The 26,689-nt window shown below is 44.6% G+C and overlaps 1 protein-coding gene across 1 annotated transcript in view; it reads right to left on the reverse strand.

The window, feature by feature from the left end:
* LOC106613405 (contactin-5) overlaps nucleotides 1-24,902 on the reverse strand; it is a 52,283-nt gene extending 27,381 nt beyond the window's left edge. Inside the window, exons 1-4 of the mRNA XM_082955563.1 lie at nucleotides 24,879-24,902; nucleotides 24,380-24,647; nucleotides 9,772-9,895; nucleotides 809-984 (exon numbers count right to left, since the gene is read on the reverse strand). Of these exons, the coding sequence (XP_082811689.1) occupies nucleotides 809-984; nucleotides 9,772-9,895; nucleotides 24,380-24,647; nucleotides 24,879-24,902 (592 nt within the window). The remainder of the gene's footprint in view (nucleotides 1-808; nucleotides 985-9,771; nucleotides 9,896-24,379; nucleotides 24,648-24,878) is intronic.
* Nucleotides 24,903-26,689: the final 1,787 nt, after the last annotated feature.

Here is a 26,689-nt window from a genome sequence, read left to right on the forward strand (position 1 = left end):
TAATTTTGAGTGTGACTCCAAATCCAGACCTCCATGGGTTGATAAATTGGATTACCATTGATTATTTTTGTGTGATTTTGTTGTCAGCACATTCAACTATGTAAAGAAAAAAGTATTTAATAAGATTATTTCATTCATTCAGATCTAGGATGTGTTATTTTAGGGTTCCCTTAATTTTTTTGAGCAGTGTATTTGATTGCCATAGTCAGAGGAACATCCCATGACCATTAATTCCCTAAAGAATTTACATTGTATATAACTTACAAGTCGTGCATAGTGGAACCATCATCCATGTATATTTTATTCTTTATTTATTAGCAATTCACAATTTTTTTATAAACATATGTTTCATTTAATTAGACCTAAGATTCCAAAATACAACAGCAGTAGTGTTGTACCTGTACACATGATTATACACTGTATGTCATTATCATTACTCCTGAAATTAACTGGATTTCATTATCCTCATTGCATTGTACTGTATTTACTGAAATGCTGTACCACTGTACTGCTTTGGCAATATCTACAAATTGTATTTAATGCCAATAAACCAATCTGAATTTGTATTTGAGATCAGAGAGAGATCAGAGAGAGAGATTAGAGAGACCAGTGATGGATAAGAGAGAGATCAGAGAGAGATCAGAGAGAGATCAGAGAGAGGTCAGAGAGATCAGAGAGGTCAGAGAGAGATCCTAGAGAAGGTTGGAGAGAAAGTCGGCGAGAGATCAGAGAGATGGTCAGGTAGAGATCCGAGAGCGATCAGAGAGAGAGAGAGAGAGAGAAAGAGCGATCAGAGAGAGATACTCACAGGTAAACTGTAGCAGTGCATCCCGACTCAGGACCGTCCCGTAGCTGTTCTCCACCTTACACTGGTATCTCCCATAGTCTGCCGTCTCGCTGGCGTTGGTTATTATCAAGTTGCCGTCGATCACGCTGTAACGGTAATCTGCCTCAATATCGACTTCTGTTCCATTGATAAACCAACTGCAGAGAGACAAAGATCACATATAAACGTCTTTACACAAAAAGGTAGACAATCTGATGTTTTGATTTGAATGAATATGAACAGATAGAGACGGAAAAGGGTTTATTGTTACCTCCACCAGATAGGTGTTTTACAGGGCAGCCATAATAGTATGACAGGTTGTTTACAGGGCAGCCATAGTAGTATGACAGGTTGTTTACAGGGTCAGCCATAGTAGTATGATAGATTGTTTACAGGGCAGCCATAATAGTATGATAGATTGTTTACAGGGTCAGCCATAATAGTATGACAGGTTGTTTACAGGGTCAGCCATAATAGTATGACAGGTTGTTTACAGGGTCAGCCATAGTAGTATGATAGATTGTTTACTGGGCAGCCATAGTAGTATGATAGATTGTTTACTGGGCAGCCATAGTAGTATGACAGGTTGTTTACAGGGCAGCCATAGTAGTATGATAGATTGTTTACTGGGCAGCCATAGTAGTATGATAGGTTGTTTACAGGGTCAGCCATAGTACTATGATAGATTGTTTACTGGGCAGCCATAGTAGTATGATAGGTTGTTTACAGGGTCAGCCATAGTAGTATGATAGATTGTTTACTGGGCAGCCATAGTAGTATGATAGGTTGTTTACTGGGCAGCCATAGTAGTATGATAGGTTGTTTACAGGGTCAGCCATAGTAGTACGATAGATTGTTTACTGGGCAGCCATAGTAGTATGATAGGTTGTTTACAGGGTCAGCCATAGTAGTATGATAGATTGTTTACTGGGCAGCCATAGTAGTATGATAGGTTGTTTACAGGGCAGCCATAGTAGTATGATAGATTGTTTAGTGGGCAGCCATAGTAGTATGACAGGTTGTTTACAGGGTCAGCCATAGTAGTATGATAGATTGTTTACTGGGCAGCCATAGTAGTATGATAGGTTGTTTACAGGGTCAGCCATAGTAGTATGATAGATTGTTTACTGGGCAGCCATAGTAGTATGATAGGTTGTTTACAGGGTCAGCCATAGTAGTATGATAGATTGTTTACTGGGCAGCCATAGTAGTATGATAGGTTGTTTACAGGGCAGCCATAGTAGTAGGATAGGTTGTGTCATGACGTTGCCCTGTTGGAGGAGGTTTATGACCCCTCTAAAATACCTTTCCCCCTTTTATCTCCATTCTACAAAATGGACTCTTGGAAAGCCCTTTGTTAAAATAGAGAGAGTATGGTAACATAAAAAGGTTGGGGGGAAAAACAATATTTCTGTAATCCAACTAGTTGAAAGTGTCCGTTGGTACTTAAAGAATATGATGTGCAATTTAAATGTTTAAATATGAAACTTTGAAAAGATTAAATGTAATTTTAGCTTCTAAATGAGAGAATTGTTTTCATAATGTAAACTATGCTCACTCAGTGGCCACACCCAAGTGAACAGACATTGGTTGAGAACTATGAAACACGCCCTTCTCTCCACCACTACAAAAAGCCTGTTGACGGAAGTTAAACCTGTGTTTCCGATGACGTGAGGACTGATGTCCATACGTTTAAACGGGCTAATTTCAACGTGGAGGTGACGATCAGCCAGAATACAGCACGAGCTGAAGATGGGAACTTGGTATGAACTTTGAACTCTTATTCACTAAAGAAGCGATACATCCTAGACGCTGAGTTATCAGCAGCAGCTGTAAACGTACGTGGCCTAGGAAAGAGACAATCTCCTGAGAAGACAGGTACAACGTATCCACCCAACAACACTACGAAAAGACAGATTCTACAAAGGACAAGGGCGATCTCTGCTGGGCAAACCAGTCTTCCATCTTCGACCCATCTATCGAAGCACAGCTCAGTGTAAATACAGTTGAAGTCGGAAGTTTACATACACTTGGAGTAATTAAAACTTGTTTTTCAACCACTCCACAAATTTCTTGTTAACAAACTATAGTTTTGGCAAGTCGGTTAGGACATCTACTTTGTGCATGACACAAGTCATTGTTCCAACAATTTTTTACTGACAGATTATTTCACTGTATCTCAATTCCAGTGGGTCAGAAATGTACATACACTAAGTTGACTGACTTTAACGCATGAAAAATTCCAGAAAAGGATGTCATGGCTTTAGAAGCTTCTGATAGGCTAATTGACATAATTTGAGTCAATTGGAGGTGTACCTGTGGATGTATTTCAAGGCCTACCTTCAAACTCAGTGCCTCTTTGCTTAACACCATGGGAAAATCAAAAGAAATCTGCAAAGACCTCAGAAAATAAATTGTAGACCTCCACAAGTCTGGTTCATCATTGGGAGCAATTTCCAAACACCTGAAAGTACCACGTTCATCTGTACAAACAATAGTACACAAGTATAAACACCATGGGACCATGCAGCCGTCATACCGCTCAGGAAGGAGATGCGTTCTGTCTCCTAGAGATGAACGTACTTTGGTGCGAAAAGTGCAAATCAATCCCAGAACAACAGCAAAGGACCTTGTGAAGATGCTGGAGGAAACAGGTACAAAAGTATCTATATTCACAGTAAAACGAGTCCTATATCGACATAACCTGAAAGGCCGCGCATCAAGGAAAAAGACACTGCTCCAAAACCGCCATAAAAAAGCCAGACTACGGTTTGCAACTGCACATGGGGACAAAGATCGTACTTTTTGGAGAAATGTTCTCTGGTCTGATGAAACAAAAATTTAATATTTTGGCCATAATGACCATCATTATTTTTGGAGGAAAAAGGGCGAGGCTTGCAAGCCGAAGAACACCATCCCAACCGTGAAGCACGGGGGTGGTAGCATCGTGTTGTGGGGGGTGCTTTACTGCAGGAGAGACTGGTGCACTTCTCAAAATAGATGGCATCATGAGGAAGGAAAATTATGTGGATATATTGAAGCAACATCTCAAGACATCAGTCAGGAAGTTAACCTGTTATGGCTAGAGGGCAGTATTTTCACAGCCGGATAAAAAACGTACCCGATTTAATCTGATTATTACTCCTGCCCAGAAACTAGAATATGCATATAATTATTAGCTTTGGATAGAAAACACTCCAAAGTTTCTAAAACTGTTTGAATGGTGTCTGTGAGTATAACATAACTCATTTGGCAGGCCAAAACCTGAGAAGATTCCATGCAGGAAGTGCCCTGTCTGACAATTTCTTGCCCTTCTTGATTATCTCTATCCATTACACGGGATCTCTGCTGTTACGTGACACTTCCTACGGCTCCCATGGGCTCTCAGAAGGCGGCAAAAAGCTGAATCGTGGCTTTGCAGGCTCTGGCTGAAAAAAAGTAGCGCGTTTGGGTAGTGGCTGGTTACAGTACTGTGAGACTCAGGCGCGTGCCCGAGTCAACCTCATGCTTTCTTTTCTTTCGTCTGTTTACCTAAACGCAGATTCCCGGTCGGAATATTATCGCTTTTTTACGAGAAAAATGGCATAAAAATTGATTTTAAACAGCGGTTGACATGCTTCGAAGTACGGTAATGGAATATTTAGAAATCTTTTGTCACGAATTGCGCCATGCTCGTGACCCTTATTTACACTTCGGATAGTGTCTTGAACGCACGAACAAAACGCCGCTATTTGGATGTAACGATGGATTATTTTGGACCAAACCAACATTTGTTATTGAAGTAGCAGTCCTGGGAGTGCATTCTGACGAAGAACACCAAAGGTAATCAAACTTTTGTAATAGTAAATCAGAGTTTGGTCAGGGCTAAACTTGGTGGGTGTCTAAATAGCTAGCCGTAATGGCTGGGCTATCTACTCAGAATATTGCAAAATGTGCTTTCACCGAAAAGCTATTTTAAAATCGGACACCTCGATTGCACAAAGGAGTTCTGTATCTATAATTCTTAAAATAATTGTTATGTTTTTTGTGAACGTTTATCGTGAGTAATTTAGTAAATTCACCGGAGGTTTGCGGGGGGTATGCTAGTTCTGAACGTCACATGCTAATGTAAAAAGCTGGTTTTTGATATAAATATGAACTTGATTGAACAAAACATGCATGTATTATATAACATAATGTCATAGGTGTGTCATCTGATGAAGATCATCAAAGGTTAGTGCTGCATTTAGCTGTGGTTTTGTTTTTTGTGACATTATATGCTAGCTTGAAAAATGGGTGTCTGATTATTTCTGGCTGGGTACTCTGCTGACATAATCTAATGTTTTGCTTTCGCTGTAAAGCTTTTTTGAAATCGGACAGTGTGGTTAGATAAAGGAGAGTCTTGTCTTTAAAATGCTGTGAAATAGTCATATGTTTGAAAAATGGAAGTTTTTGTATTTTTGAGGAATTTGTATTTCGCGCCACGCCCATCATTGGATATTGGAGCAGGTGTTCCGCTAGCGGAACGTCTAGATGTAAGAGGTTAAAGCTTGGCCGCAAATGGGTCTTCCAAATGGACAATGACCCCAAGCATACTTCCAAAGTTGTGGCAAAATGGCTTAAGGACAGCAAAGTCAAGGTATTGGAGTGGCCATCACAAGGCCCTGACCTCAATCCCATAGAAAATGTATGGGCAGAACTGAAAAAGCATTTGTGAGCAAGGAGGCCTACAAACCTGACTCAGATATATCAACTCTGTTAGGGGGAATGGGCCACAATTCACCCAATTTATTGTGGGAAGCTTGTGGAAGGCTTCCCAAAAAGTTTGACCCAAGTTAAACATTTTAAAGGCAATGCTAAGAAATACTAATTGAGTGTATGTAAACTTCTGACCCACTGGGAATGTTATGAAAGAAATTAAAGCTGAAATAAATCCTTCTCTGGTGATCCTAACTGACCTAAAACAGGGAATTTTTACTTGGATTAAATGTCAGGGATTGTGAAAAACGGAGTTTAAATGTAGTTGGCTAAGGTGTATGTAAACTTTCGACTTCAACTGTATATATCTTGCATTTTCCTTTTCTGAATAGGCGGTTATTAGAATGCATAAGATTCTGTATTTACGTTAGCATAGCTTTTCAAGGTCCAATAGAGACCAAATCTCCTTTGTACCTCAGTCTTCCCGCTCTTTCATTCAAACCCAACCCCCTTTCTTTGTGTAACCAGCCATCATATCGGTTTCGTCCTCTAGGGCCTTTTTTTTATGTGATTATTTAGGTATTTCGTAAATAAATAATTAAGCCAATTTTTGTATTGCTGATTCAACTTGTTAGCCAGGGTTCGTAAAGATCACCAATAATTTTACAACGTTCAGATGAGACTGAATAAGGTGACGATTAATAATTCACTGCTATTGATATAAGAGATATTTAGATAATTAAGAGGGGATTCGGGAGATAGGCGCTCTATATAAACTAATGCTTCTGTGGTGTCCCAGGTTGTTAATGAGTTAATTGTTGCATGGTTTAATTCAATCACGTAACCAATTAAACGTTAGGTAATCGATTTGATAAAAAAGCGTGTCATATAATTTAATTAGTCAGAGACATGACAGTTGTTTACTTGGTCAGCCATAGTAGTATGATAGGCTGTTCACTGGGTCAGCCATAGCACTATGATAGGCTGTTCACTGAGTCAGCCATAGCAGTATGATAGGTGTTATCAATCCATCTTTTTTTAAAGCTGGTGCGCAGCAACTCACTGCCTTCCTGAAGACAAACAATGTATACGAAACGCTTCAGTCTGGTTTTAGACCCAATCATAGCACTGAGACTGCACTTGTGAAGGTGGTAAATGACCTTTTAATGGCGGGTTTGTGGGGAGATCTTCATGGGCTATACTCAGCCTAGTCTCAGGGTAGTAAGTTGGTGGTTGAAGATACCCCTCAAATGGTGTGGGGGCTGTGCTTTGGTAAAGTGGGTGGGGTTATATTCTGCCTGCTTGGCCATGTTTGGGGGTATCGTCAGACGGGGCCACAGTGTCTCCTGACCCCTCCTGTCTCAGCCTCCAGTATTTATGCTGCAATAGTTTACGTGTCAGGGGTGGGCTAGAGTCAGTCTGTTATATCTGGAGTATTTCTCATATAATCCAGTGTGAATCTAAGATCTCTCTCTCTCTCTCTCTCTCTCTGGACCTGAGCACTAGGACCATGCCTCAACACTACCTAGCCTGACGACTCCTTGCTGTCCCCAGTCCACCTGGTCATGCTGCTGCTCCAGTTTCAACTGTTCTGCCTGCGGCTATGGAAACCTGACCTGTTCACTGGACGTGATACCTGTCTCTCTCTACCGCACCTGCTGTCTAACTCTGAATGATCGCCTATGAAAAGCCAGCTGACATTTACTGCTGAGGTGCTGACGTGTTGCACCCTCGACAACCACTGTGATTACTATTATTTGACCCTGCTGGTTATCTATGAACATTTGAACATCTTGCCATGTTCTGTTATAATCTCCACCCAGCACAGCCAGAAGAGGACTGGCCACCCCTCATACAGTGAGGGAAAAAAGTATTTGATCCCCTGCTGATTTTGTACATTTGCCCACTGACAAAGAAATTATCAGTCTATAATTTAAATGGTAGGTTTATTTGAACAGTGAGAGACAGAATAACAACAACAAATCCAGAAGAACGTATGTCAAAAATGTTATAAAATGATTTGCATTTTAATGAGGGAAATAAGTATTTGACCCCTCTGCAAAACATGACTTAGTACTTGGTGGCAAAACCCTTGTTGGCAATCACAGAGGTCAGACGTTTCTTGTAGTTGGCCACCAGGTTTGCACACATCTCAGGAGGGATTTTGTCCCACTCCTCTTTGCAGATCTTCTCCAAGCCATTAAGGTTTCGAGGCTGACGTTTGGCAACTCGAACCTTCAGCTCCCTCCACAGATTTTCTATGGGATTAAGGTCTGGAGACTAGCTAGGCCACTCCAGGACCTTAATGTGCTTCTTCTTGAGTTGCTGCCAACGAGCTCCATTTTGGTCTCATCTGACATTGGCAAACTTCAGACGGGCATGTATATGTGCTTTCTTGAGCAGGGGGACCTTGCGGGCGCTGCAGGATTTCAGTCCTTCACGGCGTAGTGTGTTACCAATTGTTTTCTTGGTGACTATGGTTCCAGCTGCCTTGAGATCATTGACAAGATCCTCCCGTGTAGTTCTGGGCTGATTCCTCACCGTTCTCATGATCATTGCAACTCCACGAGGTGAGATCTTGCATGGAGCCCCAGGCCGAGGGAGATTGACAGTTATTTTGTGTTTCTTCCATTTGTGAATAATCCCACCAAATGTTATCACCTTCTCACCAAGCTGCTTGGCGATGGTCTTGTAGCCCATTCCAGCCTTGTGTAGGTCTACAATCTTGTCCCTGACATCCTTGGAGAGCTCTTTGGTCTTGGCCATGGTGGAGAGTTTGGAATCTGATTGATTGATTGCTTCTGTGGACAGGTGTCTTTTATACAGGTAACAAACTGAGATTAGGAGCACTCCCTTTAAGAGTGCGCTCCTAATCTCAGCTCGTTACCTGTATAAAAGACACCTGGGAGCCAGAAATCTTTCTGATTGAGAGGGGGTCAAATACTTATTTCCCTCATTAAAATGCAAATCAATTTATAACATTTTTGACATGCGTTTTTCTGGATTTTTTGTTGTTATTCTGTCTCTCACTGTTCAAATAAAACTACCATTAAAATTATAGACTGATCATTTCTTTGTCAGTGGGCAAACGTACAAAATCAGCAGGGGATCAAATACTTTTTTCCCTCACTGTAGCCTGGTTCCTCTCTAGGTTTTGGCCTTTCTAGGGAGTTTTTCCTGGCCACCGTGCTTCTACACCTGCATTGCTTTCTGTTTGGGGTTTTAGGCTGGATTTCTGTATAGCACTTTGTGACATCGACTGATGTAAAAAGGGCTTCATAAATAACATTTGATTGATATACAGGGTCACATCCACCAGATAGGTGTTTTACAGGGTCAGCCATAGCAGTATGATATGTGCAGTGAAATGTGTTGTTTTACAGGGTCAGCCATAGCAGTACGATAGGTGCAGTGAAATGTGATATGTTGTTGTACAGGGTCAGCCATAGCAGTACGATAGGTGCAGTGAAATATGATGTGTTGTTGTACAGGGTCAGCCATAGCAGTATGATAGGTTTAGGTGCAGTGTGATGTGTTGTTGTACAGGGTCAGCCATAGTTTTATGATAGGTTTAGGTGCAGTGTGATGTGTTGTTGTACAGGGTCAGCCATAGTTTTATGATAGGTTTAGGTGCAGTGTGATGTGTTGTTGTACAGGGTCAGCCATAGCAGTATGATAGGTTTAGGTTTATGTGCAGTGTAATGTGTTGTTGTACAGGGTCAGCCATAGGTTTAGGTGCAGTGTAATGTGTTGTCAGCCATACGGCTCCCCTGGAGCAAATTAGCGGTAAGTGCCTTGCTCAAGGGCACATCGACTGATTTTTCACTTTGTCAGAGACAGAGAGACACAGAAAGAGATATAGAAACACAAAGACACAGAGAGAGACACAGTCAGAGACACAGAGACAGAGACACAGAGAGAGACACACAGAGAGACACACAGAGAGACACACAGAGAGACACACACAGAGACACACACAGAGAGACACACAGAGAGACACACAGAGAGACACACAGAGAGACACACAGAGAGACACACACAGAGAGAAAGAGACAGAGAGTCAGAGAGACAGAGAGACAGAGACAGACAGAGAGAGAAAGAGAGATACAGAGACAGAGACAAAGAGACAGAGAGAGAGACACAAAGACAGAGACACAGAGAGAGAGAGACAGAGACAGAGTCACAGATACACAGAGACACAGAGAAAGAGAGAGAGACAAAGAGACAAAGACAGAGACGCAGAGAGACAGAGAGCCAGAGAGTCATACCTGTATGCAGGTACAGGGTTGCCTCTGGCTTCACAGCTCATCATCACTTTCTTCTCCTCAGAGTCCAACGGAAAGATGGCGTCATGTGGTTCCTGGACGAACACCGGCCCAAACTCTTCACTCTCTAAAACACGGAGAAGACAGAGAAGAGTTTGAGGGAGATACACACATTGAAGAAGGTCACCACCGAAACTTCTGATGGTTTTAGGAGCTACACCAACACTACATAATTCAGTGTTAAATCAGATGATTTTAGAGGGAGTTACAACACTACATAATTCAGTGTTAAATCAGATGATTTTAGAGGGAGTTACAACACTACATAATTCAGTGTTAAATCAGATGATTTTAGAGGGAGTTACAACACTACATAATTCAGTGTTAAATCAGATGATTTTAGAGGGAGTTACAACACTGCATAATTCAGTGTTAAATCAGATGATTTTAGAGGGAGTTACAACACTGCATAATTCAGTGTTAAATCAGATGATTTTAGAGGGAGTTACAACAGTACTGAATTATTCTATTACCAGAGGTGGATGTGGTGTCGCTAACTGAGCAATGGGCTGATATTCAGATTCTGAACGGAGAACATCACCTTCCTACATTATCTCACCCTTTTCCCTACATTATCTCACCCTATTCCCTACATAGTGCACTACTTTTGACCAGGTCATCTCTGTTTGAATTTGTACCTTACTCTAATTCTCTTGACTTGAGGGCAAACTCACCATCGTTTTTCTTCTACTTCCAGCTCAATATGAATCAGCTCAATTGGCCAATAATGAATCAGCTCAATACAAATCAGTTCAATACGAATCAGTTCAATACGAATCAGCTCAATACGAATCAGCTCAATACGAATCAGCTCAATACGAATCAGCTCAATAATGAATCAGCTCAATACGAATCAGCTCAATACAAATCAGCTCAATACGAATCAGCTCAATACGAATCAGCTCAATACAAATCAGCTCAATACGAATCAGCTCAATACGAATCAGTTCAATACGAATCAGCTCAATACGAATCAGCTCAATAATGAATCAGCTCAATACAAATCAGCTCAATACAAATCAGTTCAATACGAATCAGCTCAATACGAATCAGCTCAATACGAATCAGCTCAATACGAATCAGTTCAATACGAATCAGCTCAATAATGAATCAGCTCAATACAAATCAGCTCAATACGAATCAGTTCAATACGAATCAGCTCAATACGAATCAGTTCAATAAGAATCAGCTCAATACGAATCAGCTCAATAATGAATCAGCTCAATACAAATCAGCTCAATACGAATCAGTTCAATACGAATCAGCTCAATACGAATCAGCTCAATACGAATCAGCTCAATAATGAATCAGCTCAATACAAATCAGCTCAATACGAATCAGCTCAATACGAATCAGCTCAATACGAATCAGCTCAATACGAATCAGTTCAATACGAATCAGTTCAATACGAATCAGCTCAATACGAATCAGCTCAACATGAATCAGCTCAATATGAATCAGCTCAATATGAATGAGCTCAACATGGAACCAAAAATTTCAAATTTGGACTCATCAGACCAAAGGACAGATTTCCACCAGTCTAATGTCCATTGCTCATGTTTCTTTTCAACCTTTATTTAACTAGGCAAGTCAGTTAAGAACAAATTCTTAATTTACAACGACGGCCTACTCCGGCCAAACCCTCCCCTAACTCGGAGGGTTTGATCCCAACTGTGCGCTGCCCTATGGGACTCCCGATCACAGACGCTTGTGATACAGCCCGGCATCAAGCCAGGGTCTGTAGTGACGCCTCTAGCACTGAGATGCAGTGCCTTAGACCGCTGTGCCACTCAGAAGCCTGGCCCATCCAAGTCTCTTCTTCTTATTGGTTTCTATGCAGCAATTCGACCATGAAGACCTTATTCACGCAGTCTCCTCTGAACAGTGTCTGTTGCAATTTCTGATGCTGGTAACTAATGTTTCCGGTTTGGAGCGAGCAGTCGCACCACGCTTCGCTCCACAGGTAATATTCCACTTCGCTACATTACAACGGCTTGATTTGTTTGATCTGAGCAATTCTTCTTAGCTAGCTACATAGCCGTCTTTGTATCAAAGATAATTGTGTAGTTTAGAGTAACTGAGTAATTATCGAGGCTAGCTATCTTCGTCCTCCTAACGTAGTCAACACTGCTAGCTGCTAGCTAGCTAGTCATCACCGTTAGCTAGCCAACTTCTACCGACTAGCAGCACCGCAGAAACTATTACATTACAACGCAACGACTTGATTAGTGTGGTGTTAGTGTTAGTTAGCCAGCTACATAGTTGTCTGTGCTGTCTCTGTATCTAAGATAATTGTGTAGTTTGAGTTTGAGTATTATCGAGGTGTGCTAGCCAGCCGCGACGCGGCGCCAGACTTACTCAACACACCTAGTCATCATTAACCCACTGCCAGCTAGCCATCCGTTACCGACTAGCAGCGCTGTAGTTACTAATACTAAACAACGGAACGATTTGACTAGTGCAGTGTTACCTAGCTAGCTACCTAGTTGTCTTTGTCATAACTTGATAATTGTTAATTGATAATTGTTAGCTAGCCAGCCATCGAGGTTAGCTAGCCAGCTATTTCCGTCCCCCGCGACGCCATTTTTCCTAACCTAGCCAACTATTACCGACGAGCAGCATTGTTGAAACTAAATACACTACAAGGAACGTCTTGATTAGTGTTATGTTAGCTAGCTAGCTACAAAGTTGCTTTGTATCATGACAAGGTGTAGTACTGAAACTACCGAGGTTACCTAGCCAGCTACACGTTCAAAGTCAACAACGCAGCCACTGCTAGCTAGCCTACTCCACCAGCCAGCAGTACTGTATCATTTTAGTCAATAACATTTTTGCAACGTAAGCTTAACTTCCTGAACATTCGAGACGTGTAGTCCACTTGTCACTCCAATCTCATTTGCATTAGCGTAGCCTCTTCTGTAGCTTGTCTACTATGTGTCTGCCTATCCCTGTTCTCTCTCCTCTGCACAGGCCATACAAACGCTCCACACCGCGTGGCCGCTGCCACTCTAACCTGGTGGTCCCAGCGCGCACGACCCACGTGGTGTTCCAGGTCTCCGGCAGCCTCTGGAACTGCCGGTCTGCGGCCAACAAGGCTGAGTTCATCTCAGCCTATGCTACCCTCCAGTCCCTAGACTTCCTGGCGCTGACGGAAACATGGATCACCACAGATAACACTGCTACTCCTACTGCTCTCTCCTCGTCTGACTACGTGTTCTCGCATACCCCTAGAGCATCGAGCCAGCGGGGTGGTGGCACTGCAATCCTCATCTCTCCCAAGTGGACATTCTCTCTTTCTCCCCTGACCCATCTGTCTATCTCCTCATTTGAATTCCATGCTGTCACAGTTACCAGCCCTTTCAAGCTTAACATCCTTATCATTTATCGCCCTCCAGGTTCCCTTGGAGAGTTCATCAATGAGCTTGACGCCTTGATAAGTTCCTTTCCTGAGGATGGCTCACCTCTCACAGTTCTGGGTGACTTTAACCTCCCCACGTCTACCTTCGACTCATTCCTCTCTGCCTCCTTCTTTCCACTCCTCTCCTCCTTCGACCTCACCCTCTCACCTTCCCCCCCTACTCACAAGGCAGGCAATACGCTTGACCTCATCTTTACTAGATGCTGTTCTTCCACTAATCTCATTGCAACTCCCCTCCAAGTCTCCGACCACTACCTTGTATCCTTTTCCCTCTCGCTCTCATCCAACACTTCTCACTCTCCCCCTACTCGGATGGTATTGCGCCGTCCCAACCTTCGCTCTCTCTCTCCCGCTACTCTCTCCTCTTCCATCCTATCATCTCTTCCCTCTGCTCAAACCTTCTCCAACCTATCTCCTGATTCTGCCTCCTCAACCCTCCTCTCCTCCCTCTCTGCATCCTTTGATCTCCTCTGTCCCCTATCCTCCAGGCCGGCTCGGTCCTCCCCTCCTGCTCCGTGGCTCGACGACTCACTGCGAGCTCACAGAACAGGGCTCCGGGCAGCCGAGCGGAAATGGAGGAAAACTCGCCTCCCTGCGGACCTGGCATCCTTTCACTCCCTCCTCTCTACATTTTCCTCTTCTGTCTCTGCTGCTAAAGCCACTTTCTACCACTCTAAACTCCAAGCATCTGCCTCTAACCCTAGGAAGCTCTTTGCTACCTTCTCCTCCCTCCTGAATCCTCCTCCCCCCCCCCCCCCCCTCCTCCCTCTCTGCGGATGACTTCGTCAACCATTTTGAAAAGAAGGTTGACGACATCCGATCCTCGTTTGCTAAGTCAAACGACACTGCTGGTCCTGCTCACACTGCCCTACCCTGTGCTTTGACCTCTTTCTCCCCTCTCTCTCCAGATGAAATCTCGCGTCTTGTGACGGCCGGCCGCCCAACAACCTGCCCACTTGACCCTATCCCCTCCTCTCTTCTCCAGACCATTTCCGGAGACCTTCTCCCCTACCTCACCTCGCTCATCAACGCATCCTTGACCGCTGGCTACGTCCCTTCCGTCTTCAAGAGAGCGAGAGTTGCACCCCTTCTGAAAAAACCTACACTCGATCCCTCCGATGTCAACAACTACAGGCCAGTATCCCTTCTTTCCTTTCTCTCCAAAACTCTTGAACGCGCCGTGCTTGGCCAGCTCTCTTGCTATCTCTCTCAGAATGACCTTCTTGATCCTAATCAGTCAGGTTTCAAGACTGGGCATTCAACTGAGACTGCTCTTCTCTGTGTCACGGAGGCTCTCCGCACTGCTAAAGCTAACTCTCTCTCCTCTGCTCTCATCCTTCTAGACCTATCTGCTGCCTTTGATACCGTGAACCATCAGATCCTCCTCTCCACCCTCTCCGAGCTGGGCATCTCTGGCACCGCGCACGCTTGGATTGCGTCCTACCTGACAGGTCGCTCCTACCAGGTGGCGTGGCGAGAATCTGTCTCCGCACCACGTGCTCTCACCACTGGTGTCCCCCAGGGCTCTGTTCTTGGCCCACTCCTATTCTCGCTATACACCAAGTCACTTGGCTCTGTCATATCCTCACATGGTCTCTCATATCATTGCTATGCAGATGACACACAATTAATCTTCTCCTTTCCCCCTTCTGACAACCAGGTGGCGAATCGCATCTCTGCATGTCTGGCAGACATATCAGTGTGGATGACGGATCACCACCTCAAGCTGAACCTCGGCAAGACGGAGCTGCTCTTCCTCCCGGGGAAGGACTGCCCGTTCCATGATCTCGCCATCACGGTTGACAACTCCCTTGTGTCCTCCTCCCAGAGTGCTAAGAGCCTTGGCGTGACCCTGGACAACACCCTGTCGTTCTCCACCAACATCAAGGCGGTGACCCGATCCTGTAGGTTCATGCTCTACAACATTCGCAGAGTACGACCCTGCCTCACACAGGAAGCGGCGCAGGTCCTAATCCAGGCACTTGTCATCTCCCGTCTGGATTACTGCAACTCGCTGTTGGCTGGGCTCCCTGCCTGTGCCATTAAACCCCTACAACTCATCCAGAACGCCGCAGCCCGTCTGGTGTTCAACCTTCCCAAGTTCTCTCACGTCACCCCGCTCCTCCGCTCTCTCCACTGGCTTCCAGTCGAAGCTCGCATCCGCTACAAGACCATGGTGCTTGCCTACGGAGCTGTGAGGGGAACGGCACCTCCGTACCTTCAGGCTCTGATCAGGCCCTACACCCAAACAAGGGCACTCCGTTCATCCACCTCTGGCCTGCTCGCCTCCCTACCTCTGAGGAAGCACAGTTCCCGCTCAGCCCAGTCAAAACTGTTCGCTGCTCTGGCACCCCAATGGTGGAACAAGCTCCCTCACGACGCCAGGACAGCGGAGTCAATCACCACCTTCCGGAGACACCTGAAACCCCACCTCTTCAAGGAATACCTGGGATAGGATAAGGTAATCCTTCTAACCCCCCCCCCTTAAAAGATTTAGATGCACTATTGTAAAGTGGTTGTTCCACTGGATATTATAGGTGAATGCACCAATTTGTAAGTCGCTCTGGATAAGAGCGTCTGCTAAATGACTAAAATGTAAAAAAATGTAAAATGTAAATGAACTTATCGTCTGCAGCAGAGGTATTCTTGGTCTTCCTTTCCAGTGGCGGTCCTCATGAGAGCCAGTATCATCAAAGCGCTTGACGGTTTTTGCGACTGCACAAATTTTCATAGTTCTTGACATTTTCCAGATTGACTGACCTTCATGTCTTAAAGTAATGATGGACTGTTGTTTATCTTTGCTTATTTGAGCTGTTCTTGCCATAATATGGACTTGGTCTTTTACCAGATAGGGCTATCTTTTGTACACCACCCCTACCTTGTCAGAACACAACTAATTGGCTGAAACGCATTAAGGAGGAAGGAAATTCCACAATTTAACTATTAACAAGGCACACCTGTTAATTGAAATACATTCCAGGTGACTACCTCATGAAGCTGGTTGAGAGAATGCCAAGAGTGTGCGAAGCTGTCATCAAGGCAAAGGGTGGCTACTTTGAAGAATCTCAAATATAAAATAGATTTTGATTTGTTTAACACTTTTGGTTACTACATGATTCCATGTGTGTTATTTCATAGTCCTGATGTCTTCACTATTATTCTACAATGTAGAAAATAGTAAAAATAAAGAAAAACCCTTGAATGAGTAGGTGTGTCTGAACTTTTGAATGGTACTGTATATAAAGTGTAATACTGGGACGCAAAATCTAAATGTTGCACGTTTCAACTCTATTTCCGACTTCGTACAGGTGGTCTTCTTTTTTTAAAGCCCATAATCATGTCTGAGGTTTATACTTTGGATTCAAAGTAGATTTGTTTCAGACTACCAATAATCACTCTGTGTGGCCCTGATTTAGCCCATTGCAATAAAAAAGTTAAGAATGATCTTCTGACAAAAATGGCCTTGGTTTTTGTCACTGGGAGGACATGTAATCTCAGCAGCATGTTGTCAGTAGAATGCAGATCCATGAGGGAAATAAGTCTCTCTAGAGTTATACATAAATCAGGAGAATAGATTAATAAAGGAAAAGGAAGATCCATCCAACTGCCCTCCGCTCCATCCAACTGCCCTCCGCTCCATCCAACTGCCCTCCGCTCAATCCAACTGCCCTCCGCTCAATCCAACTGCCCTCCGCTCAATCCAACTGCCCTCCGCTCAATCCAACTCAATCCAACTGTCCTCCGCTCAATCCAACTGTCCTCCGCTCAATCCAACTGCCCTCCGCTCAATCCAACTGCCCTCCGCTCAATCCAACTGCCCTCCGCTCAATCCAACTGTCCTCCGCTCCATCCAACTGCCCTCCGCTCCATCCAACTGCCCTCCGCTCCATCCAACTGCCCTCCGCTCTGTCCTCCGCTCAATCCAACTGCCCTCCGCTCCATCCAACTGCCCTCCGCTCCATCCAACTGTCCTCCGCTCAATCCAACTGCCCTCCGCTCCATCCAACTGCCCTCCGCTCTGTCCTCCGCTCAATCCAACTGCCCTCCGCTCCATCCAACTGCCCTCCGCTCCATCCAACTGTCCTCCGCTCCATCCAACTGCCCTCCGCTCCATCCAACTGTCCTCCGCTCAATCCAACTGCCCTCCGCTCAATCCAACTGCCCTCCGCTCAATCCAACTGCCCTCCGCTCAATCCAACTGTCCTCCGCTCCATCCAACTGCCCTCCGCTCCATCCAACTGCCCTCCGCTCCATCCAACTGCCCTCCGCTCTGTCCTCCGCTCAATCCAACTGCCCTCCGCTCCATCCAACTGCCCTCCGCTCCATCCAACTGTCCTCCGCTCAATCCAACTGCCCTCCGCTCCATCCAACTGCCCTCCGCTCTGTCCTCCGCTCAATCCAACTGCCCTCCGCTCCATCCAACTGCCCTCCGCTCCATCCAACTGTCCTCCGCTCCATCCAACTGCCCTCCGCTCCATCCAACTGCCCTCCGCTCCATCCAACTGTCCTCCGCTCCATCCAACTGCCCTCCGCTCCATCCAACTGCCCTCCGCTCTGTCCTCCGCTCAATCCAACTGCCCTCCGCTCAATCCAACTGCCCTCCGCTCTGTCCTCCGCTCTGTCCTCCGCTCAATCCAACTGTCCTCCGCTCCATCCAACTGCCCTCCGCTCCATCCAACTGTCCTCCGCTCTGTCCTCCGCTCCATCCAACTGCCCTCCGCTCCATCCAACTGCCCTCCGCTCCATCCAACTGCCCTCCGCTCAATCCAACTGCCCTCCGCTCAATCCAACTGCCCTCCGCTCAATCCAACTGCCCTCCGCTCAATCCAACTGTCCTCCGCTCCATCCAACTGTCCTCCGCTCTGTCCTCCGCTCCATCCAACTGTCCTCTACTCCATCCAACTGCCCTCCGCTCCATCCAACTGCCCTCCGCTCCATCCAACTGCCCTCCGCTCTGTCCTCCGCTCAATCCAACTGCCCTCCGCTCTGTCCTCCGCTCTGTCCTCCGCTCAATCCAACTGTCCTCCGCTCCATCCAACTGTCCTCCGCTCCATCCAACTGTCCTCCGCTCCATCCAACTGTCCTCCGCTCTGTCCTCCGCTCAATCCAACTGTCCTCCGCTCCATCCAACTGCCCTCCGCTCCATCCAACTGCCCTCCGCTCTGTCCTCCGCTCCATCCAACTGTCCTCCGCTCCATCCAACTGCCCTCCGCTCCATCCAACTGCCCTCCGCTCCATCCAACTGCCCTCCGCTCCATCCAACTGCCCTCCGCTCCATCCAACTGCCCTCCGCTCCATCTCTCACAATACAACAAAGCAATTTGCAGCCGGGGAAAAGGAACATAACACCTTCATTCCAAATAGCACCCTATTTAATTTATAGTGCACTAATGTTGACCATGATCCATAGGACTCTGATCAATTTGGGATGTACACTTGGTTTCAACTCCGAGGTTAATCTAAATCCAGTGGTACATCAGGTAAGGGTGACAGTGTTAACAACAGCCAGGGACTCCTAATCCAGTGGTACATAAGGTAAGGGTGACAGTGTTAACAACAGACAGGGACTGTATGTAAATGTAGTCCATTGTTCAACAACAACATACAATTATTCATGAAGCAGCAACGTGACAGTGACTTTGAGATTGAAATGAGAAAGTCAGAGTGACAGAAGAAAATCACCAATGCTTCTCTTCCAGTCTAGGTTGCTAAATTGACACAATCACCGATAACAAGGGTCACTTCCTTGGAGTGAGAAGAAAATCATTGCCTGAGGCATTCCCTGTGTTTGAGTGCTCAATAAACCATCCACAACTTAGAATCAAAACAATACATTTACACTGCCTGCCTGTCAACTAATTCCCTACATGCAGTGTTACATGTCAATCTGACACAGTACATCATTATTTAGCAGACCCTTCTACAGAGTGACAGCTACAATCAGTCAATTAAACAAAAGGTAGATAAAACGACCTCATATTACAAGTATTGTTATTATTATTATTATTATTATTATTCAAATTATTATAGTTATTATTGATTAATATTTGTATTATTCATATTATTATTGTTATTATTGTTATTATTCATATTATTAATATTGATATTATTACTATTATTATTATTATTCTTGTTGTTATTATTATTATTATTATTATTAGTAGTATTGTTATTATTGTTATTACTATTATTATTATTATTCTTGTTGTTATTATTATTATTATTATTATTCTTGTTATTATTAGTAGTATTGTTATTGCTGTTATTATTATGATTGTTGTTATTATTGTTATTATTATTGTTTATTATTATTATTATTATTATTGTTATTATTAGTAGTATTGTTATTGCTATTATTATTATTATTATTGTTATTATTGTTATTATTATTATTATTATTGTTATTATTATTATTATTATTATTATTAGTAGTATTGTTATTGCTGTTATTATTATGATTGTTGTTATTATTGTTATTATTATTGCTATTATTGTTGTTATTGTTATGATAATTGTTATTATCATTATGAATTATTATTATTGCTGTTACTATTACTATTATTGTTATTATTATTTTTGACTATTATTACCATTATTATTGATGTTCTTCATATTATTCATAGTACCATTATTATTGTTATTACTATTATTATTACTATATTATTGTTGCTATTATTACTACTATTACTATTATTATTATTGTTATTATTGTTATTATTAATATTGTTATTATTATTATCATCATCATCAACTAGCCTGAAATACAAACACCACACGAGTTGATCTAAATGGAAACATTTGTTCTGGTCCTTTCTACATAAGACAAGCCACAACAACACTGCAGGCCTTGTTTGGACATTATTGGGGAAGTAGAGTGCTCTCCACTTTGATTACTGGCCATTAATCCTTTGCACCAAATGGGGTTGCTAAAAGCAGCTAGCTAGCGGTGATGTGAGTTGAGTTCCAGTCAGAAGAGATTAAAGACATGGAGATGAGAGGAGGGGTGCATCATAAATAGTACCCTGTTCACTTTATACAGTGAGGGGAAAAAGTATTTGATCCCCTGCTGATTTTGTACTCTATTCCCTTTATAGTGCTGGGCTCAGGTACTCGATTCCCTTTATAGTGCTGGGCTCAGGTACTCTATTCCCTTTATAGTGCTGGGCTCAGGTACTCTATTCCCTTTATAGTGCTGGGCTCAGGTACTCTATTCCCTTTATAGTGCTGGGCTCAGGTACTCTATTCCCTTTATAGTGCTGGGCTCAGGTACTCTATTCCCTTTATAGTGCTGGGCTCAGGTACTCTATTCCCTTTATAGTGCTGGGCTCAGGTACTCTATTCCCTTTATAGTGCTGGGCTCAGGTACTCTATTCCCTTTATAGTGCTGGGCTCAGGTACTCTATTCCCTTTATAGTGCTGGGCTTTGGTACTCTATTCCGCTGTCTTGTCCCCACTAGCAGGGAGCTAGCAGCCTATGAGTGACACTGTCCTGTCCCCACTAGCAGGAAGCTAGCAGTCTAGGAGTAACGCTGTCCTGTCCCCACTAGCAGGAAGCTAGCAGTCTAGGAGTAACGCTGTCCTGTCCCCACTAGCAGGAAGCTAGCAGCCTTTGAGTGACACTATCATGTCCCCACTAGCAGGAAGCTAGCAGCCTTTGAGTGACACTGTCATGTCCCCACTAGCAGGAAGCTAGCAGTCTAGGAGTAACGCTGTCCTGTCCCCACTAGCAGGAAGCTAGCAGTCTAGGAGTAACGCTGTCATGTCCCCACTAGCAGGAAGCTAGCCGTCTAGGAGTAACGCTGTCATGTCCCCACTAGCAGGAAGCTAGCCGTCTAGGAGTGACACTGTCATGTCCCCACTAGCAGGAAGCTAGCCGTCTAGGAGTGACACTGTCATGTCCCCACTAGCAGGAAGCTAGCAGTCTAGGAGTAACGCAGTCCTGTCCCCATTCACACAGAAAAAAACTGAAAGAGGAAAATAACACCACTGGACAGGATAAATACAGTCTAATTTAAGATAGAAAAGGCCTTTGAATTTCAAGGCTTTGAAATAGATGGGAAAAATTATGAAGAGACATGCTGAAAACACACACGGCTTGTCAGAGAATATGTAGAAAGAAAAATACTTGGGACATATTTATACAGCAAGAGGTTAGTTGGTCCTGTGTGGCTCAGTTGGTAGAGCATGGTGTTTGCAACGCCAGGGTTGTGGGTTCGATTCCCACAGGGGACCAGTACGGAGAACAAAATGTATGAACTATATGCATTCACTACTGTAAGTCGCTCTGGATAAGAGCATCTGCTAAATGACTAAAATGTAAATGTAAAAATTACAACACAGTTCAAGAAACTGAACACAGTTCAGTTTCTGTCTTTTCACCCACATGAACCAAGGTTGAACTAGCCTGAATAAGAAATAAAGTCTAAATAATTGTAGAAGTTGTGATTGCACCCTACTAACAGATTGACATGATACCACCAGCCTTCCCTTAGTACCACTAACAGATTTCCTTCCCTTCCCCCCACCCCTCCTCCCCTTCCCCCGAATATGTAGTGAGGGCCAGCCAACAAGAGCATACAGGTCGCAGTGGTGGGTAGTATATGGAGATTTGGTGACAAACCGGATGGCACTGTGATAGACTACATCCAGTTTGCTGAGTAGAGTGTTGGAGGCTATTTTGTAAATTACATCGCAAAGTCAAGGATCGGTAGGATAGTCAGTTATGAGGGTATGTTTGGCAGCATGAGTGAAGGAGGCTTTGTTGGGAAATAGGAAGCCGATTCTAGATTTAATTTTGGATTGGAGATGCTTAATGTGAGTCTGGAAAGAGAGTTTACAGTCTAACCAGACACCTAGGTATTTGTAGTTGTCCACATATTCTAAGTCAGAACCGTCCAGTGTAGTGATGCTAGTCGGGCGGGCGGGTGCGGGCAGCAATCCGTTGAAGTGCATGCATTTAGTTTTACTAGCATTTAAAAGAAGTTGGAGGCCACGGAAGGAGTGTTGTATGTCATTGAAACTCGTTTGGAGGTTTGTTAGCACAGTGTCTAAAGAAGGGCCAGATGTATACAGAATTGTGTCGTCTGCATAGAGGTGGATCAGAGAATCACCAGCAGCAACAGCAACATTACTGATATATACAGAGAAAAGAGTCGGCCCGAGAATTGAACCCTGTGGCACCCCCACAGAGACTGCCAGAGATCCGGACAACAGGCCCTCCGATTTGACACACTGAACTCTGAGAAGTAGTTAGTGAACCAGGCGAGGCAGTCATTTCAGAAGCCAAGGCTGTTGAGTCTGCTGATAAGAATGCGATGATTGACAGAGTCGAAAGCCTTGGCCAGGTTGATGAAGACTGCTGCACAGTACTGTCTTTTATAGATGGTGGTTAAGATATCGTTTAGGACCTTGAGCGCGGCTGAGGTGCACCCATGACCAGCTCGGACACCAGATTGCATAGTGGAGAAGGTACGGTGGGATTCGAAGTGGTCGATGATCTGTTTGTTAACTTGGCTTTCAAAGATTTTATAAAAGGCAGGGCAGGATGGATAAAGGTCTAAAACAGTTTGTGTCTAGAGTGTCTCCCCCTTTGAAGTGGGGGATGACCGCGGCAGCTTTCCAATCTTTGGGGATCCCAGACGATACAAAAGAGAGGTTGAACAGGCTAGCAATAGGGGTTGCAACAATTTTGGCAGATAATTTTAGAAAGACAGGGTCCAGATTGTCTAGCCCAGCTGATTTGTAGGGATCCAGATTTTGCAGCTCTTTCAGAACATCAGCTGTCTGGATTTGGGTGAAGGAGAAGCGGGGGGGGGGGGGGGGAATTGGGCAAGTTGCTGCAGGGGGTGCTGAGCTGTTGGACGGGGTAAGGGTAGCCAGGTGGAAAGCATGGCCAGCCATAGAAAAATGCTTATTGAAATGATCGATTATTGTAGATGTATCGGTGGTGACAGTGTTTCCTAGCCTCAGTGCAGTTGGCAGCTGGGAGGAGGTGCTCTTATTCTCCATGGACTTTACAGTGTCCCAAACCCTTTTGGAATTAGTGCTACAGGATGCAAATTTCTATTTCAAAAAGCTAGCCTTAGCTTTCCTAACTGACTGAGTATATTGATTCCTGACTTCCCTGAAAAGTTGCATATCACGGTGGCTATTCTATGCTAATGCAGAACACTACAGGATATTTTTGTGCTGGCCAAGGGCAGTCAAGTCTGGGGTGAACCAAGGGCTATATCTGTTCTTAGTTCTACATTTCTTGAACGGGGCATGCTTATTTAAGATGGTGAGGAAAGCACTTTTGAAGAGCAACCAGGCATCCTCTACTGACGGGATGAGGTCAAGTAGAGGATGCCTGTATTCTGGAAGGCAGGATACAATGAGGCAGTGATCGCTGAGATCCTGGTTGAAGACACGTAGGCAAAGAGGCAGTGATCACTGAGATCCTGGTTGAAGACAGCAGAGTTGTATTTAGAGGGCAAGTTGGTCAGGATGATATCTAAGAGGAAGCCCATGGTTACAGATTTAGGGTTGTACCTGGTAGGTTCCTTGATGATTTGTGTGAGATTGAGGGCATCTAGCTTAGATTGTAGGACGGCCGGGGTGTTAAGCATAACACCTAACAGTATCAACTCTGAAGATAGATGGGGGCAATCAATTCACATATGGTGTCCAACGTACAGCAGGGGGCTGAAGGGGGTCTATAACAAGCGGCAATGGTGAGAGACTTGTTTCTGGAAAGGTGGATTTTTAAAAGTAGAAGCTCTAATTTTTTGGGCACAGACCTGGATAGTATGACAGAACTCTGCAGGCTAACTCCGCCCCCTTTGGCAGTTCTATCTTGTCGGAAAATGTTAAAATATTAGATGTCTTTATCTTCTCCAGAAACACGGATACATCTGGGACAGGATAGAGCTGACCAATATAGAAACCATGTGTTTGTTCCAGCTGAAGTCATTCACAGACCAATATAGAAACCATGTGTTTGTTCCAGCTGTAGTCATTCACAGACCAATATAGAAACCATGTGTTTGCTCCAGCTGTTGTCAGTCACAGACCAATATAGAAACCTTGTGTTTGTTCCAGCTGTAGTCAGTCACAGTGTGCCTCCCTGGCTCCTAGGCTTCTGGAAATAAATACTTCCCTTATTGACAAATCCATCTTCTCTCCTCCTACAGTGACAAGAGTCCAGGGAGTCATGGGTGTCCTGGGAGTTCAGGGAGTCCAGGGAGTTCAGGGAGTACTGGAAGTTCAGGGAGTCCAGGGAGTTCAGGGAGTCCAGGGAGTTCTGGGTGTCCAGGGAGTTCTGGGTGTCCAGGGAGTTCAGGGAGTCCAGGGAGTTCTGGGTGTCCAGGGAGTCCAGGGAGTCCAGGGAGTTCAGGGAGTCGCAGATATTGCCATGATCCCTCTTCAATTTCACAGAGGGCAGGAATCGGGTCACTACATACTATCCACAGCCTATGATGGATAGGTGGGATTAATTTCCGGACTGACCGGGGATGCATCCCAAATGGCACCCTATTCCCCATTGAGTGCACTCCTTTAGACCAGAGCCCTGGTCAAAAGTAGTGAGCTTTAGTCAAAGTAGTGCACTATATAGGGAACAGGGTGCCATTTGGGATGCATCCCAGGGTCTAACCAAGCAGGAAGCATCCATGGCCATGCAGTCTGAAGGGCAGGCTGAGCTTGGCAGAGACAGGGATGGAGCACCCCAATGGAGCTGGACTAGTAACGCTGACTCTCACTCTGCAGAGGTGAATTTAATTGAATTGGGTAAGAAAAGTATACAACAACCTGTACATTGGAGTACCAGACTATAGCGCTTAAATGCATTAATTAAAACACTTTTCAAAGTGGTCCTTGACGGGTTCATGTATTATTTAAAATCATAAAACAACTTTTAGCATTTGATTTAGATGGCCAAAGTTCCTGATGGGAAGGGGTTGTATTTCCTGGACTAGTAAGCATTTCAATGTTAGTCTACACCTGTTGTTTACCAACCATGTGACAAATACATTTGATTTGACCAGTCCATTGGTTCCATTGTGACAGGAATCTCTGTTAAAGTCATAGAATCGGTGTGGCTAAAGTATAGTATAATACAATGGAACAAATGCAATACTCCAGGAAATGCAAACCCTTACCATCTAGTATCCTTCTGATTTAGAAGATTCCACAACTATTGTATCCCCGCCAGGTCTAACTGATAAAAGCGCAGTAACTGCAGTCAACTGGTATTTTGGGTGCAGTAATTGCAGAATAACTGTAGTTTACTGCAGTTTAACTGCACTTATGCTGCCCTGTAACTGCAGTCACACTGAAAAATTACAGCAGTAAAAAAAGGCTGTTGTTTTGGACGCAGTATTTGAAGCATACTGCAGTTATACTGCACTCTGACTACAATCTTTTTTCGTAAGGGACAGACCGACGTTGGCTACTGTATTCCTACATTTACATTTTAGTCATTTAGCAGACGCTCTTATCCAGAGCGACTTACAGTAGTGAATGCATACATTTCATACATTTTTCTCCGTACTGGTCCCCTGTGGGAATCGAACCCACAACCCTGGCGTTGCAAACACCATGCTCTACCAACTGAGCAGACTGAAGGTTAGGGTTGGTCTGACTGCCCTTGGCTACTGTATTCCTCCTGGGAGCTGAGCAGACTGAAGGTTAGGGTTGGTCTGACTGCCCTTGGCTACTGTATTCCTCCTGGGAGCTGAGCAGACTGAAGGTTAGGGTTGGTCTGACTGCCCTTGGCTACTGTATTCCTCCTGGGAGCTGAGCAGACTGAAGGTTAGGGTTGGTCTGACTGACCTTGGCTACTGTATTCCTCCTGGGAGCTGAGCAGACTGAAGGTTAGGGTTGGTCTGACTGACTGACCTTGGCTACTGTATTCCTCCTGGGAGCTGAGCAGACTGAAGGTTAGGGTTGGTCTGACTGACTGACCTTGGCTACTGTATTCCTCCTGGGAGCTGAGCAGACTGAAGGTTAGGGTTGGTCTGACTGCCCTTGGCTACTGTATTCCTCCTGGGAGCTGAGCAGACTGAAGGTTAGGGTTGGTCTGACTGACCTTGGCTACTGTATTCCTCCTGGGAGCTGAGCAGACTGACGGTTAGGGTTAGTCTGACTGCCCTTGGCTACTGTATTCCTCCTGGGAGCTGAACAGACTGAAGGTTACGGTTGGTCTGACTGCCCTTGGCTACTGTATTCCTCCTGGGAGCTGAGCAGACTGAAGGTTAGGGTTGGTCTGACTGCCCTTGGCTACTGTATTCCTCCTGGGAGCTGAGCAGACTGAAGGTTAGGGTTGGTCTGACTGCCCTTGGCTACTGTATTCCTCCTGGGAGCTGAACAGACTGAAGGGTAGGGTTGGTCTGACTGCCCTTGGCTACTGTATTCCTCCTGGGAGCTGAGCAGACTGAAGGTTAGGGTTGGTCTGTCTGACTGACC

The sequence above is a fragment of the Salmo salar genome, chromosome 09, assembly GCF_965601325.2.
Source record: "Salmo salar chromosome 09, fSalSal1, whole genome shotgun sequence".
NCBI classification, from domain to species: domain Eukaryota; kingdom Metazoa; phylum Chordata; class Actinopteri; order Salmoniformes; family Salmonidae; genus Salmo; species Salmo salar.